General features: G+C 43.2%; 1 protein-coding gene across 4 annotated transcripts in view; it reads left to right on the top strand.

Annotated features, from left to right (window-relative positions):
* LOC121554512 (sodium/potassium/calcium exchanger 2) overlaps positions 1 to 18,406 on the top strand; it is a 184,679-nt gene that overhangs the window by 100,276 nt on the left and 65,997 nt on the right. For 3 of the 4 annotated variants that reach the window (XM_041868128.2, XM_041868126.2, XM_041868125.2), the window contains 2 exons: positions 6,773 to 6,823; positions 11,107 to 11,205. In XM_041868128.2, the coding sequence (XP_041724062.1) occupies positions 6,773 to 6,823; positions 11,107 to 11,205 (150 nt within the window). The remainder of the gene's footprint in view (positions 1 to 6,772; positions 6,824 to 11,106; positions 11,206 to 18,406) is intronic. The other variant, XM_041868127.2, reaches the window with a different exon arrangement.

Here is an 18,406-nt window from a genome sequence, read left to right as displayed (position 1 = left end):
TCTCCAAAAAGTAAGATCTTTGTCCCCATGTGCAGTTGCAAACCGTAGTCTGGCTTTTTTATGGCGGTTTTGGAGCAGTGGCTTCTTCCTTGCTGAGCGGCCTTTTCGTTTTACTGTAGATATAGATACTTTTGTACGTGTTTCCTCCAGCATCTTCACAAGGTCCTTTGCTGTTGTTCTGGGATTGATTTGCACTTTTTGCACCAAAGTACGTTCATCTCTAGGAGACAGACCACGTCTCCTTCCTGAGCGGTATGCCGGCTGCGTGGTCCCATGGCATTTATACTTGCATACTATTGTTTGTACAGATGAACGTGGTACCTTCAGGCGTTTGGAAATTGCTACAAATGATGAACCAGACTTGTGGAGGTCTACAATTCTTGGCTGATTTCTTTTGATTTTCCCATGATGTCAGGCAAAGAGGCACTTGGTTTGAAGGTAGGTACACCTCCAATTGACTCAAATGATGTCAATTAGCCTATCAGAAGCTTCTAAAGCCATTACATCATTTTCTGGAATTTTCCAAGCTGTTTAAAGGCACAGTCAACTTAGTGTGTGTAAACTTCTGACCCACTGGAATTGTGATACAGTAAATTATAAGTGAAATAATCTGTCTGTAAACATTTGTTGGAAAAATTACTTGTGCCATGCACAAAGTAGATGTCCTAACCAACTTGCCAAAACTATAGTTTGTTAACAAGAAATTTATGGAGTGGTTGAAAAACGAGTTTTAATGACTCCAACCTAAGTGTATGTAAACTTCCGACTTCAACTGTATACAGTACCAGTCAAAGTTTGGACACACCTACTCATTCCAGGGTTTTTCTTTTTTTAAACTATTTTCTACATTGTAGAATAATAGTGAATACATCAAAACTATTAAATAACACATATAGAATCATGTAGTAACCAAAAAAGTGTTAAACATATCAAAAATATATTTTATATTTGAGATTCTTCAAAGTAACCATCCTTTGCCTTGATGACAGCTTTGCACACTCTTGGCATTCTCTCAACCAGCTTCATGAGGTAGTCACCTGGAATGCATTTCAATTAACAGGTGTGCCTTGTTAAAAGTTAATTTGTGGAATTTCTTTCCTTCTTAATGCGTTTGAGCCAATCAGTTGTGTTGTGACAAGGTAGGGGTGGTATACAGAAGATAATCCTATTTGGTAAAAGGCCAAGTCCATATTATAGCAAGTACAGCTCAAATAAGCAAAGAGAAACAACAGTCCATCAATTATTTAAGACATGAAGGTCAGTCAATCCGGAACATTTCAAGAACTTTGAAAGTTTCTTCAAGTGCAGTCGCAAAAACTATCAAGCGCTATGATGAAACTGGCTCTCATGAGGACCGCCACAGGAAAGGAAGACCCAGAGTTACCTCTGCTGCACCTCAGATTGCAGCCCAAATAAATGCTTCACAGAATTCAATTAACAGACACATCTCAACATCAACTGTTCAGAGGAGACTGCGTGAATCAGGCCTTCATGGTCGAATTGCTGCAAAGAAACTACTACTAAAGGACACCAATAATAAGAAGAGACTTGCTTGGGCCAAGGAACACGAGCAATGGACATTAGACCGGTGGAAATCTGTCCTTTGGTCAGATGAGTCGAAATGTGAGATTTTTGGTTCCAACCGCCATGTCTTTGTGAGACGCAGAGTAGATGAACGGATGATCTCCGCATGTGTGGTTCCCACCATGAAGCATGGAGGAGGAGGTGTGATTGTGTGGGGGTGCTTTGCTCATGACACTGTCTGTGATTTATTTAGAATTCAAGGCACACTTAACCAGCATGGCTACCACAGCATTCTGCAGCGATTCGCCATCCCATCTGGTTTGCACTTAGTGGGACTATCATTTGTTTTCAACAGGACAATGTCCCAAAACACACCTCCAGGTTGTGTAAGGGCTATTTGACCAAGAAGGAGCGTGATGGAGTGCTACATCAGATGACCTGGCCTCCACAACCAACCTAATTGTGATGGTTTGGGATGAGTTGGACCGCAAAGTGAAGGAAAAGCAGCCAACAAGTGCTCGGCATATGTGGGAACTCCTTCAAAACTGTTGAAATTTTTTTCCAGCTGAAGCTGGTTGAGAGAGAATGCCAAGAGTGTGCAAATCTGTCATCAAGGCAAAGGGTGGCTACTTTGAAAAATCACAAATATAAACAATATTTTTTGGTTACTACATGATTCCATATGTGTTATTTCATAGTTTTGATGTCTTCACTATTATTCTACAATATAGAAAATAGTAAAAATGAAGAAAAACCCTTGAATGAGTAGGTGTGTCCAAACTTTTGACTGGTACTGTATATATATATATATATATACACACACACATTTGTCTTAATTTTTTACTATTGATAAATGTAAAATGGTTTTATTTTTTCCATTTGAGAACATTCTTTGTGGTTTTCCAGATGAATACATCTATCATTTCTTGAGATGCTGTCATGATCCTCATTGTCCCTTAAGCATGAATCACACTGAGAATCTGACTGCCGATAGGTACAGTGAGGGAAAACAATATTTGATCCCCTGCTGATTTTGTAGGTTTGCCCACTGACAAAGAAATGATCAGTCTATAATTTTAATGGTAGGTTTATTTGAACAGTGAGAGAAAGAATAATAACAAAAAAATCCAGAAAAGCGCATGTCAAAAATGTTATAAATTGATTTGAATTTTAATGAGGGAAATAAGTATTTGACCCCCTCTCAATCAGAAAGATTTCTGGCTCCCAGGTGTCTTTTATACAGGTAATGAGCTGAGATTAGGAGCACACTCTTAAAGGGAGTGCTCCTAATCTCAGCTTGTTACCTGTATAAAATACACCTGTCCACAGAAGCAATCAATCAATCAGATTCCAAACTCTCCACCATGGCCAAGACCAAAGAGCTCTCCAAGGATGTCAGGGACAAGATTGTAGACCTACACAAGGCTGGAATGGGCTACAATACCATCGCCAAGCAGCTTGGTGAGAAGGTGACAACAGTTGGTGTGATTATTCGCAAATGGAAGAAACACAAAATAACTGTGAATCTCCCTCGGCCTGCGGCTCCATGCAAGATCTCACCTCGTGGAGTTGCAATGATCATGAGAACAGTGAGGAATCAGCCCAGAACTACACGGAGGATCTTGTCAATGATCTCAAGGCAGCTGGGACCATAGTCACCAAGAAAACAATTGGTAACACACTACGTCGTGAAGGACTGAAATCCTGCAGCGCCCGCAAGGTCCCCCTGCTCAAGAAAGCACATATACAGGGCCGTCTGAAGTTTGCCAATGAACATCTGAATGATTCAGAGGAGAACTAGGTGAAAGTGTTGTGGTCAGATGAGACCAAAATCGAGCTCTTTGGCATCAACTCAACTCGCCGTGTTTGGAAGAGGAGGAATGCTGCCTATGACCCCAAGAACACCATCCCCAGTGTCAAACATGGAGGTGGAAACATTATGCTTTGGGGGTGTTTTTCTGCTAAGGGGACAGGACAACTTCACCGCATTAAAGGGACGATGGACGGGGCCATGTACCGTCAAATCTTGGGTGAGAACCTCCTTCCCTCAGCCAGGGCATTGAAAATGGGTCGTGGATGGGTATTCCAGCATGACAATAACCCAAAACACACGGCCAAGGCAACAAAGGAGTGGCTCAAGAAGAAGCACATTAAGGTCCTGGAGTGGCCTAGCCAGTCTCCAGACCTTAATCCCATAGAAAATCTGTGGAGGGAGCTGAAGGTTCGAGTTGCCAAACGTCAGCCTCGAAACCTTAATGACTTGGAGAAGATCTGCAAAGAGGAGTTGAACAAAATCCCTCCTGAGATGTGTGCAAACCTGGTGGCCAACTACAAGAAACGTCTGACCTCTGTGATTGCCAACAAGGGTTTTGCCACCAAGTACTAAGTCATGTTTTGCAGAGGGGTCAAGTACTTATTTCCCTCGTTAAAATGCAAATCAATTTATAACATTTTTGACATGCATTTTTCTGGATTTTGTTGTTGTTATTCTTTTTCTCACTGTTCAAATAAACCTACCATTAAAATTATAGACTGATCATATCTTTGTGAGTGGGCAAATGTGCAAAATCAGCAGGGGATCAAATACTTTTTTCCCTCACTGTACTTATTACAGTAGGAGGCTTTTCCTTCTCTTGCTAGAACAAAGACGTACCTACTGTGTACCGAACTGGTCCCAACGAACCTGCCATTTCTACTTGTAAAATCGCAATGCTAGACAGTGGCCGACAACTTGACTTTGAGCCATTCAGAGAGCACGAACCTCAACGTGGGTTTCATCAGAATTGTTCTAACTAAAACAATAAAGCTGTATAATACAACTTTTTTGCTAGAACAAGTCTTTACATATTTTAGTTTTAGGTTTTTGTTAGGTTTGATAATGTGCAGTAGCTTATGAGTTAGCTAGCTAACTGAGCAAGGCAGTCACACACACTTCATATTAAACAAATGGGGTGGTAAGTGCAGCACAATGCACACAACACTAAATACTTTACCAAGCTAGCTATCTGGCCAATGTAGCTATTAACATTATAATTAAATCACAATGGATTAGTTTCCATGAAGCAGCTGCCTGTAGCTGGCTGCCGAGTGTCAACACAGTGTCTTTACATTACCTAGCTAGCACAACAGTTAGCTAGCTAGCGAATCATGCTAACCATTTAGCTAACGTTAGCCAGCTAGTTAAACATTTATCAATGCGATTATGGAGAGTGAATTCAATTGTTTATTTGTCATCTTGCTTGCTAGTTATCTATACTGAACAAAAATATAAACACAAAATGTTTCATGAGCTGAAAAAAATATCCCATAAAATTCCATATGCACAAAAAGCTTATTTCTCTTAAATGTTGTGCACAAATGTGTTTACATCCCTGCTGGTGAGCATTTCTCCTTTGCCAAGATAATCCATCCACCTGATAGATGTGGCATATCAAGGCAAATATCATACTGTTTAATCAAGAAGCTGATTAAACAGTATGATCATTAAACAGGTGGACCTTGTGCTTGGGACAATAAAAGGCCACGCTAAAATGTGTTGTTTTGTCACACAACACAATGCCACAGATGTTTCAAGTTTTGAGGGAGCGTGCAATTGGCATGCTAACTGAAGAAATGTCCACCAGAGCTGTTGCCAGATAATTTACTGTTAATTTCTCTACCATAAGCCTCCTCCAACGTTGTTTTAGAGAATTTGGCAGTACGTCTAACTGGCCTCAAAACCGCAGACCACGTGTAACCACGCCAGCCCAGGACCTCCACATCCAGCTTCTTCACCTGCGGGATCATCTGAGACCAGCAGCCCAGACAGCTGATGAAACTGTGGGATTGCACAATTGAACAATTTCAGCACAAACTGTCAGAAACCGTCTCATCTGTGTGCTTGTCGTCCTCACCAGGGTCTTGACCTGACTGCAGTTCGGCGTCGTAACCAACTTCAGTGGGCAAATGCGGACCTTCGATGCCCACTGGAAAAGTGTGCTCTCCACGGATGAATCCCAGTTTCAACTGCAATTTGAATGCACAGAGATACCGTGACGAGATCCTGAGGCCCATTGTCGTGCCATTCATCCGCCGCCATCAGATCATGTTTCAATCAGCATGATAAACCACAGCCCCATGTCGCAAGGATCTGTACACAATTCCTGGAAACTGTAAATGTTCCAGTTCTTCCATGGCCTGCATACTCACCAGACATGTCACCCATTGAGCATGTTTGGAATGCTCTGGATCGACGTGTACGACAGCGTGTTCCTGTTTCCGCGAAAAATACAGCAACTTCGCACAGCCATTGAAGAGGAGTGGGACAACATTCCACAGGCCACAATCAACAGCCTGATCAACTCTATGCGAAGGAGATGTGTCTCGCTGCATGAGGCAAATGGTGATCACACCAGATATTGACTAGTTTTCTGATCCATGCCTACCTTTTTTTAAGGTATCTGTGACCATCAGATGCAAATCTGTATTCCCAGTCATGTGAAATCCATAGATTAGGCCCTACTTTATTTATTTCAATTGACTGATTTTCTTATATGAACTGTAACTCAGTAAAATCTTTGAAATTGTTCCATGTTGCATTTTTATTTTTGTTCAGTGTAGCTGTGGTCATCTGACTAGTATCAACATTTTACATTTTACATTTTAGTCATTTAGCAGATGCTCTTATCCAGAGCGACGTACAGTTAGTGAGTGCATACATTATTTTCTACAACAATAGCAACATTAGTGCACCTAGCTAGCTAACATTGACCAGACCATAAAGCAACACACACGGACATGCATTGCGAAACAACGCTACTGTCACCTTCTGGTTTGGAGTATTTAAACAAGGCTAAGTGGCTGAAGATTTTAAGGTCTTTGCTGTGTGTAACTCAATATTAGGAAGGTTTCCTTAATGTTTTGTACACTCAGTGTATATTGAGATCCCTGAACCACCGAATAACCATCAAATGAAAAATGGATATCCCCTCAATTCTGTTAGATTGAACATGTAGCTACTGCATATGTATCTCGGATAGGAAAATGTTATTCATTTAAGTAGGTGTAAGGATTCAATTGTTTTTTTTTAGTTGTCATGAAGTCCTTGCTGCTTTGTTTTGCATTTATGCAGTGGTGTGAGAGAGAGTTTGCTATCCTTGTGTATGCTGTGTGTGTGATGCTAAACCTTCAAAATATATTGTTCTTTCATGCTCCTTTGCTTTTCTATGTCTTTGTTGCCTTACCCTTGTCTTTTGCTGTAACGTTGTAGAACTTGGGACTTATGGAAAACTAAAATATTATCACACAATGACCGAGGAAGGTAAGCCTTTTCAATAGATTCTTTGAGTCACTTTTCTCATTTGTTTTATTTTTCTCTCCATTTTGGTCACTTTGCCTCATGCTTCATTATTTTGTGTTTGGAATGTATGCTTTTGTTGGTTTGATCACCTCTCTACGAGATTTCACTGCCATACGTGCAAATCTTGGTGCCATGCCCTTTGTAACTTTCTATTTTTGCCATTTACACTTTTGTTATTCGTTCTCAGAGTTTTTTTTACATTTGTTGTATGTTTTAGTGTTTCTTGATTGGTCGTATTTGTTAACGTGTATGATTTTGTTTCGTTTTCTAATAATTGACCTATTATTAATGTTGATTTATGCTAAATGTCACCTTGGAACACATCAAACAGGAATGAAGGAACTATACTTGGGATTCTCAGACATCTTTCGCTTTTATCTTACTCTGGGAATTATATTTTTAATTTGTCAAGCTGAAGTTAATATGTGCAGTGTCGACCATACAGTTCTCAAAATGTTTGTGAGAGATTTTTCACCTACTCTTTTTAGATCTTCTCAGGGTTTTGCCTGATGGATCTAAATTTGACTATAATTTAGCAAGCAGAGGGACCATGCTAAGTTATTTTCCCACCACTGATCTGCTAGTGAGTGGATATGCACTGTCCTGGTTTGGGATTACTCTCAGACCCAGGTCATCGACAATAGAAATACAAGATTTGTATTGGTATCGGACTCTTTTCCATGCTAACAGACACACACAGACACACACGCATGCACAAACATACACACATACACACAGACTCCCCCCCAAAAACATTGAGCATCGCATCAGTCCTTTCCCTCTCATCTTGGAGAAACAGATCGGCCATGCGTCAGCACACTCTCGGAAGCCCCACAATCGACAGTGAGAGCAGAACTGCGTATGCATGTAAGATTTACGTCACCGATTTTGGTAAAGTGGAGTGACTCATCCACTCAGGAATTGCATAACAGTGTCAGAAAACAGAGTAGCAAAAGAGAGATAATATAATAATGATAACTGGGAAAGGGCTGTCTTTGATTACATTTGGTAGTTAACTTTGAGGATGGATATATTGTATTGTGTGTCTTACACCAGTCCCAAGGAGAAAAAAAGGCTCATGCTGTGTAAAGGCTTGGAAATACAAATACATACTTTTGAAGAGACAGTGATTTAGTAAACAATGTATGGCACAGAGAAATCACTGTGAATGTATCACATATTTAAAAAATGTGTCAGTGCTAGACCAGCTTAACAATAGATTGACCGAGACCTTGCGGGTTGAACTGTACCTTTATACCTTTACCCAGAAGATGAAGGGGACTGTCCACATTAAGGACAGATACTCCTGTTTCAGATATAACATTATGCCCCTCCATTCATGTCTGAAGAACTTGCTGGAAGCACTGATCACACACAGCATGCATTTGACCTCAGTGCCGATCTCCCAAGGTGAGTCGGGCTAGAGGCGGTAGACGCGGAGAGTCAGTGATCCATATCAGTGTGTCAGAATTTATTAACAAGTGTGTGTACTGAGCAAGGGTGTTGATTGCTACAGACAGCGGATAGAGAAAGCGAGGGGGGGGGTTCTGTTGCGCTGGGTTGGTGTTGGGCAGTTAATGATTTTGCTGGAAGGTCACAGATGGTGACGTTGGGTGGACTACATGTCGATGACTCACCACAGCAGCCCTGACGAATTAGCCGACCTTACTTTATTCAGCCAAAAAGCTCATTAAGCTTTCATATTGATTGAAAGTGCACTCGCCTGATTTAAATTATGCACAACATATGTGCACAGACATGCACGCACATGGATGCAGCATGCCATTAACAAGCGCACATGTATGCAGCATGCCCATATATGCATACACAACAACTTCAGTAAGACATGATGTATTTCAGACCCTTGACTTGTAAGCCTTTACACTGAGTGTACAAAACATTAGCAACACCTTCCTAATTTTGCCCGCAGAACAGCCTCAATTCGTCAGGGCATGGACTACAAAGTGTCAAGCATTCCACAGGGATGCTGGCCCACGTTGATTCCAATGCTTCCCACAGTTGTGTCAAGTTGGATGTCCTTTGGGTGGTGGACCATTCTTGATACACACAGGAAACTGTTGAGCGTGAAAAACCCAGCAGCGTTGCAATTCTTGACACAGTCAAACCGATGCGCCTGGCACCTACTACCATACCCTGTTCAAAGGCACTTAAATATGTTGTCTTGACCATTCACCCTCTGAATGGCACACATACACAATCCATGTCTCAATTGTCTCAAGGCTTAAAAATCCTTCTTTAACATGTCTCCTCCCCTTCATCTACACTGATAGAATTTGATTTAACAGGTGACATCAATAAGGGATCATAGCTTTCACTTGGATTCACGTGGTCAGTCTATGTCATGGAAAGGTGTCCCTAATGTTTTAATAATTATATAGAATTATATATTTTTTTTAAAAACTAAAAACAAAATAACTACTGCCAACTTTGCACCAGGCAAATGTTTAGTAAATTTGGCTTGATGAGGTCCATATATGATCATTATGAACCTCTTGTCACCATATTCACATAGGATGTACCAACATATATTTATAAAAAAGACAATGTCGTAATCAGAATGCAAAAATAACAAGAGATTCAACATTTAACATAGAGGTCAAAATCACCTTATTTGACTACTTCCGATAAGAAGGAAGTAGATCAGATCATTTTGGAGAATCGAAATAAAGAAGGTAGCCAACATCATCTGTTTTAAATTGTTGGCTAGCTTATGTAAGTAGCAACGGTCGTCAAAATTGATGAAAGGTCAGAAATACAGTTCTGATAAATGTAATAAGGTACAAGCTCAAATCCCTGTCGCCAGGGAGGCATGTGTGGTCTGGAGTCTGGAGAATTTCCGCTCGACCATGAACCCCCAGCCAATCACTCACCTACATATCTGCCGCCAAGCAATTTTGCCCTTTGCATACTTTTCCATTAAATTGGTGTCAAGGGAAAATAGGGCTTTGAGTGGTCTGCATGTTGATTCCAAAGACCTTTGAACAAGCTGTAACATAAAGATCCAGACACATACAGTATGTTAGCCTATGAAGTGACAGTTAGTGGCATAATTCTTTAAACTCCACACAAACTTAATTGATGTTATGACAAGGCAGTCTCCAGCTGAATAAGGCTAACTATGGCTACAGAAATTGTTTGCAATGACACACCTACGGGGGGGATGAATAGTTATGCACGCTCAAGTTTTCTGTTTTTTTGTCTTATTTCTTCTTTGTTTCACAATAAAACATATTTTGCATCTTCAAAGTGGTAGGCATGTTGTGTAAATCAAATGATACAAACCCCCCAAACATCAATTTTAATTCCAGGTTGTAAGGCAACAAAATAGGAAAAATGCCAAGGGGGGTGAATACTTTCGCAAGCCACTGTACTTTCTTCTTATTTTGACCTCTATGTTAAATGTTTAATCTCTTGTTATTGCCATTGTTGCCATTGTGGTCTTTTTTATAAATATATTTTGGTACATCCTATGAGGTTCATAATGATCATATGTGGACCTCAAGACAAATTTACTAAACATTTGCCTGGTGCAAAGTTGGCACTAGTTATTTAGTTTTTAGTTTTTTTTAATTATCTCTGCAACCCAGAAGGAAAATCTTGCGCTAGCTAGAGTACTCTTCATGTTTCAGTCAAGTCTATGGGCCAAATGTCCCCTCCCGTCTCGAAAGATGCTCTCACCTGCTAAATCATGAAAAACCAGTATACCGCAACAACTGTTGCTCGTTAGTCATCGCATCCCACAGTCTTCTGACAGACGTTCGATACCATTTATGTTATGTAGTCTGTCCACGAGAGATTAGTAAAAAATAAATATTCTGAAGTGGACATTACTGAGTAAGTATCTTAATCAGTCTCTTAAATGTTATGTTACTTTCATGTTCTGTCTTTTAGACTACAGGCTATGCCTCCAGAAAATAAAAGTGTACAAATTGTGCCACAACTATTACAAAGGCTTAGTAGACCTGGCCATAGATTGGGTGTTCTCCCCCACTGGCTTGCATCTTGGACATTGCTGGCTCATCAGTACATTATATGATATTGACTTCAAACTGTCATTTGAATACTGATGTGAAAAGTTGCTTGTGTTCTTTTCCATTGAACTAAGAGAAGTCTGGAACCATGAGAAAAGCAGAGGAGACCTGAGTCCAGGCAATGGACATTTGAAGGTGACATGTTCATTTAAACACAGTGCCCTAGTTAACTCCCCAATGGTTGTGTTGCAGGAAAATTCAGAGAGAAGGCGTCCATCCTTCACAAGATTGCCAAAAAGAAATGCCAAGTAGAGGACAGCGAGAAGGCCAATGGAGTAGCCAGTCGGTCAGGTGAGTGGCCTCTTTACTCTGGGGGTGGATTGTAATGAAGACGCTGAACTTCACACGGAGCACTGTGTTACCAATGGTTTTCTTAAAATGAGACTAACGGGAGATTTCATGCACCTACGTGCTAAAATAAGCTTGATTGCAACAAAAAACCCACAATAATAAACCAGTGATTTAGCTGATCCTACGTTGATACCAGACAGCTGTAACTTTTCCCGTCCCCAATGAAATAATGACCTATCAGGAGCATCGGAAACCGTAAGGCTGATGAATATAAAATACTTATCATAAGAATATAGGAGTAGTACGCTAATACTTTATTCAAATGTTTTATCTTAAATGGAAAAATAATATATGGGTACCATTTGAAATAACTTTATTACATTTTCATTTGATAACAATTATAGATTAGCTTATATAACTCATCACGATTAACTTGGTTTAGTTACACATTTCAAATATGTTGCAGGGATATATCCCCCCCCCCAGTCTTGATAAGAAATTACTATACTTTTTAAAGACAAATTGTAATTAATGTTTTACATAATTTGGAAACGAAGAGGCAGCACCAACATGAGTTTTCCATTCATACAACAGGTAGGATAAATTGACACAGTACATTTGCCGTGGTAAATTAGGAAATACTTTATTTCAGTTGTACGGAATGATTGTCAAATAGATAAATCAAAACAGCGTTGAACATTTTGTGCAGCAATCAGGACAAAAAAAGATAACCTCGACATCCGCTTTATGGAGCAGTAAATCATGGCTAATGATGGTTGCAATTGAGATTAGCTGTGCGGTTGATTTTAGCTTTTCTTGATGGTTTACAACAACAACACATTTAACAAAGAAAAATATATATTTATACAGGACAAATCTGAGGGGGCATGTGCCCCTGTGCCCCTTATGGGCATGATGCCTCTGTGCCCCTTATGGGCATGATGCCTCTGCATAACCACCGATGCTGGATTGCTAGCTACTTTAGGTTTTGCCTGATCTCCTGCATTTTCTAATAAAACAGCACAGTGAGCTTTTGTAAAACGCTTATACCATTGCCATTGATTTGTCCGAATACACGGATATAAGGTAATGTTGACTTTGTACAATGTCATAGGTTACTTTATACATATAAATGATCATCATAGGCAAGTAAATGGGGAGCTCTATTTTGATAGGGATTTGTATTTATTAAGGATCCCGATTAGCTGCTGCCTTCTTCCTGTGGTCCAGTAAAAGTAAGGCAGTTAGATACCATTTTTTAATGATTACAATACATTTCACAACACATTAAGTGTGTGCCCTAAGGCCACTACTCTACTACCACAGAATTATTTACAGCACAAAATGCCTGTGTACATGTGTATAGTGCGTATGTTATCGTGTGTGTGCATGCGTGTCTCTGTGCCTGTGTGTGTCTTCACAATTCAATAAGGTGTATTTTTATCGTTTTTTTAAATCAGATTTTACTGCTTGCATGAGTTACTTGATGTGGAATAGAGTTCCATGTAGTCATGGCTCTATGTAGTACTGTGCGCCTCCCATAATCTGTTCTGGACTGTGAAGAGACTTTTGGTGGCATGTCTTGTGGTGTATGCATGGGTGTCTGAGCTGTATGCTAGTAGTTTAAACAGACAGCTCGGTGCATTCAACATGTCAATACTTCTCACAAATACAAGTAGTGATGAAGACAATCTATCTTCTACTTTGAGCCAGGAGAGATTGAAATGCGTATTATTAATGTTAGCTCTCAGTGTACATTTGTGCTGCCCTGTTCTGGGTCAATTGTAATTTTCCTAAGTCCCTCTTTGTGGCACCTGACCACACGACTGGACAGTGGTCCAGGTGCGACAGAACTAGGGCCTGTAGGACCTGCCTTGTTGATAGCGTAGTTAATGAAGAAGGCAGAGCAGAGCTTTATTATGAAAATACTTCTCCCCATCTTAGCTTCTGTTGCATCAATATGTTTTGACCATGGCAGTTTACAATCCAGGGTTACCCAAACAGTTTATTCTCCTCAACTTGCTCAATTTCCACATCATTCATTACAAGATTGTTACGCTATGGTTAAACCCAGCACTCAGAGAAACAAAACACGACTAAGGGAGTGGAAGAAACAAAAATTATTTTAATAAAAGTTCAATTTGTCTTAGTCCAAAAACAACTGAAGAAAAGGAACAGAGTGGGCTAGTCGGCTCCGGAGGAAGGAGAGGCTGAGGCAGGCAGGCAGGCAGGCAGGCAGGAAGGCAGGCAGGCAGGTTGGGAGGTATGTCTGAACTGAAGACAAAACAAACGACAGGTTAAGGAGAGTAAAAAGCCAGGCTAAAGACAAAGGCAATTTAACTTTACTGGTGAGCCAAGTTACCGCTCTAGTAAGAACAACGATCTGGCGCCGGTGGAGAGCCATGCCCAGGAATTAGTAGTGCAGGTTGATGAGAGAATAGGATGCAGCTGCGTAGGCAGGAATCACTGGAAACAACCCGCAGCTGCACAGGAGAGGCAGATCCTGAGCACGCCCCCCGATCCACTCCAGACACACCCACATAATGGGGACAAACACACATACAGATACAACAGACAAAGAGGGGACAAAACAAGGAGGAAGGGAAACAGAAAAGGGAGAGACAAGCTGCCCACATAACAGTACCCCCCCCTCAATGGTCGCCACCTGGCGGCCCACCAGGCCTGTCAGGGTTGTCGTGATGGAAGTCCGTGATCAGCTGAGGATCCAACACAAAACGCTTAGGGACCCAAGACCTCTCCTCTGGTCCATAACCTTCCCAATCGACTAGGTATTGGAGACCCCTACCCCGCCTCCGAGAGTCCAGGAGCCTACTGACGGTGTAGGCCGGATGGTCGTCAATGAGGCGAACAGGTGGAGGTGGATCTGCCGGCGGACACAAAAGGCTGGAGGACACAGGTTTCAGTTGGGAGACGTGGAAAGTAGGGTGTATCTTCATGGCTGAAGGCAACTTCAAACGAACCACAGCGGGGTTAATGATGGACTCCACCACAAACGGACCCAGGTACCGAGGAGACAGCTTGCGTGATTTGGTACGAAGAGGTACGTTCTTAGATGACAGCCAAACTTCTTGACCAGGATGAAACACAGGTGCGGGAGTCCTGCTCCTATCCGCTGTCGTCTTGTTCCTGTCGGTGGTCCGAAGCAACGCTTCCCGAGCGTCGCTCCACACTCTCTGGCAGCGGCGGAGGTTCTCCTGAACCGAAGGAACAGCCAATTCCTTCTCCTGAGCAGGAAACAGAGGGGGTTGATAACCCATGGTAACCTCGAAGGGTGAAAGGCCGGTGGCAGAGGTGGTGAGGGAGTTGTGGGCGTACTCTATCCAAGGCAGATGTTTGGCCCAGGATGATGGATGTTGAGCAGCCACACAACAAAGGGTTGCTTCGAGGTTTTGATTGGCTCTTTCTGTTTGACCATTGGTCTGGGGATGAAACCCTGAGGACAGACTAACGGAAGCACCCAAAGCAGAACAGAAAACCTTCCAAACACGGGAAGTAAACTGTGGGCCTCTATCAGATACGATGTCCACAGGTATTCCATGGGGACGGAATACATGTTGGACTAGGAGGTCCGCTGTCTCACTGGCAGACGGTAATTTTGGTAATGCTATATAGTGAACAGATTTAGAGAATCTGTCCACAATGGTAAGTATAGTATCATTACCTTCAGACTTGGGTAGGCCGGTGACAAAATCCATGGCTATGTGGGACCAGGGACGGCTGGGAACTGGGAGGGGTAGCAGCAGCCCCGAAGGGGACTGATGGGAGGCTTTGCCCCGAGCACAGGTTGAACAGGCTGCCACAAAAGCCCGAACGTCAGTTTCCATTGAAGGCCACCAAAAATGTCTCCTAAGCAGCGTCAACGTGCGTCTCATCCCAGGGTGACCAGCAAAACGGGAGGTGTGAATCCACTGCAACACCTGAGACCGGACCGTCTCGGGAACAAAGAGTAGGTTGGGAGGTCCATCATCCGGTCCCGGGTCCGTGGCAAGTGCAGTCTTCACAAGAGACTCGATCTCCCACTGTACTGCCGCCACGACGCATGAGGAAGGCAGGACTGCCTCAGGCTCGCTGGTCTCCGAAGGGTCAGCAAACTGGCGGGACAAAGCATCTGGTTTAACATTTCTTGACCCCGGTCTGTATGTAAGAATAAAGTTAAACCTACTAAAAAACAGGGCCCATCTGGCTTGGCGTGAGTTGAGTCTCTTAGTGGCTTGGATGTAAGCCAAGTTTTTGTGGTCTGTCCAGACCACAAACGGCAGTTCAGCTCCATCCAGCCAGTGCCGCCATTCTTCCAGTGCTAGCTTGACCGCCAGCAGTTCCCGGTTTCCAACGTCGTAATTCCGTTCTGTGGGTGACAATTTCTTGGAGAAAAAAGCACAGGGGTGAAGCTTTTGGTCAGTGGGGGAGCGCTGGGAGAGGACTGCTCCCACACCTGAGTCAGACGCGTCCACCTCCACAATAAACTGCAGAGAGGTATTGGGGTGTATCAACACGGGGGAGGTGGAAAACAGTTCCTTCAAAACCCCTACCGCCTGCTCCGCCTCAGGGGACCACAGAAAAGGGACTTTAGGGGATGTGAGTCTAGTAAGGGGTGCCACCACTTTACTAAAACCCTTAATGAATCTACGGTAGAAGTTAGCAAAGCCCAAAAATCGTTGAAGTTGCTTACGGGTGGTGGGTGTGGGCCACTCCGTCACTGCCCGGATCTTCTCGGGGTCCGCCTTCACCTGCCCGCTCTCAATGATGAAACCAAGGAACGATGTAGACTGTTTGTGGAACTCACACTTTTCTGCTTTGACGTACAGCTTATTCTCCAAGAGCCGTTGAAGGACTTGACGGACGTGTGACTCATGCTCCTCGGGTGACTTGGAAAAAACAAGAATATCATCCAGGTATACAAAGACAAAACGGTTCAAGAAATCCCTAAGAACATCGTTCACCATGGCTTGGAATACAGCAGGGACGTTTGAGAGCCCAAAGGGCATGACCAAATACTAAAAATGCCCCAGTGGAGTGTTGAAAGCAGTTTTCCACTCATCTCCCTTTCGGATTCTGACAAGGTGATAAGCGTTCCTGAGGTCGAGCTTGGAGAAAACTGTGGCGCCATGCAGAGGTTCAAAAGCTGAGTTGATGAGTGGACGGGGATACTTGTTTTTAACAGTTATGTTGTTTAAACCCCTGAAATCGATACAGGGGCGTAACGACTTGTCTTTCTTTTCCACGAAAAAGAAACCTGCACCCAAAGGAGACGACGAGGGACGGATTATGCCCGAGGCCAGAGAATCACCAATATACTGCTCCATTGCCTCTCTTTCCGGTCGGGACAGATTGTATAAGCGACTAGAGGGCAAGGGAGCACCAGGAAGCAGTTCAATAGGGCAATCATAAGGCCTATGTGGTGGTAGAGACAGAGCCTTGTCCTTACTGAAAACTTCTGCTAAGTCATGGTATTCTTTGGGGACAGATGACAGATCGAGAGGAGCTGAGGGATGAGTTGGGTTACACTTAGTGGGGGGAACCGCTGACCTAAGGCACTCTGAATGGCAGTTAGTGCTCCAACTGAGAATGGTGTGACGTGTCCAATCAATTTGTGGGTTGTGAAGAGCCAACCAGGGGAAGCCAAGGATTAGGGAGGTAGCTGAGCCAGACATAACTCTTAACTGAATGCTTTCACAATGATTGCCAGAAATCACTAGGGAAACGGGGGTGGTTTGATGAGTTATCTCCGTGAGGAGGCGCCCATCAAGGGCTGTGACCCGAATGGGGGTAGGTAGTGGCTCCATGGGGATACAAGCTTGTGTAACGAACTGGTGGCTAATAAAGTTGTCTTCTGCACCTGAGTCTATGAGAGCTGAGAGTGGCAGGGAATGACTCTGGAAACGTAAGGTTACAGGTACTTGTAATCGGGGAATGATGGGTTCAGGATCTAACTCTGGGCTCGCAAGTAGACCCACCGTTACGAGCGAGCCTTGTCTTTTGGTCGCTTAGGGCATGTAGCCAGAATGTGTGTGGCGTCTCCACAGTACAGGCACTCACCCGCCTGGAGGCGCCGTTGCCGCTCTGCTGGAGGTAGTCGAGCTCGACCCACTTGCATTGGTTCCTCCTCTGTGCTCCGGATGGGATCAGGAACAAGAAGCTGCCGGCTCCGGGGAGGCGAGACTCGAGTGGTTGAAGGCTGGGGAACTCGTCCTCCTAGATGTGTTTGACCGCCTCTCTCCCGACGCCTCTCCCGCAACCGGTTGTCTAGCTTAATGGACAGGGAAACGAGAGAATGTAAATCATGTGGCTCATCACGAGCAGCCAGTTCATCCTTAATGGCTTCATTCAAACCGTTTAGAAATGCTCCTTGAAGTGCCACATTGTTCCACTTGGAGTCCGCTGCCAACGTCCAGAACTCAATAGAGTACTCAGCCACACTGTTAGAACCCTGCCTCAAATTAAAAAGTATCTTGGAGGAATTACCCACATGGTCAGGATGGTCAAAAACAGTCTTCAATTTAGCAGAAAAATCAGCAAAAGTCAATCCAGTCAAAGTTTGATTTGAGCACACAGCCTCAGCCCAAACCAGAGCTCTCCCTCTTAACAGCCCCAGAACATAATGTACCTTAGAGGAATCAGTAGAAAACGACAGTGGTCTCTGCCGAAAAATCAAGTCACACTGAAGCAAAAATCCCCGGCACTTGTCCAATTCTCCATTGAACGGTTCAGGCGACGTGACAGGGGGTTTCCGACGGAACGAAGCCTGCATAATGTCAGAGGAAACAACTTGGGGTGCATCAAACTGGGGGTCAGAGAGAGATGGAGAACTGATAACAGACAATTTAGAGACTTGTGTAGTTAACTGAGTCACCTGGTTCAGCAGTTGATGATTATCTTCCAAAAGAGTCCGAATCAATTGGTCATGCTGTCCTAGCAACGTTCCTTGAGCCTGGATAGCTTGTTGGAAGCTGTCTTCGTTTGCCCCGTGCTGTTTCTCTGTTGGGTCCATGGCCAGATCGTTCTGTTACGCTATGGTTAAACCCAGCACTCAGAGAAACAAAACACGACTAAGGGAGTGGAAGAAACAAAAATTATTTTAATAAAAGTTCAATTTGTCTTAGTCCAAAAACAACTGAAGAAAAGGAACAGAGTGGGCTAGTCGGCTCCGGAGGAAGGAGAGGCTGAGGCAGGCAGGCAGGCA

Source organism: Coregonus clupeaformis, unplaced genomic scaffold, assembly GCF_020615455.1.
Source record: "Coregonus clupeaformis isolate EN_2021a unplaced genomic scaffold, ASM2061545v1 scaf0003, whole genome shotgun sequence".
In the NCBI taxonomy this organism is placed as follows: Eukaryota; Metazoa; Chordata; class Actinopteri; order Salmoniformes; family Salmonidae; genus Coregonus; species Coregonus clupeaformis.
This window is presented reverse-complemented; position numbering and strand designations above follow the sequence as displayed.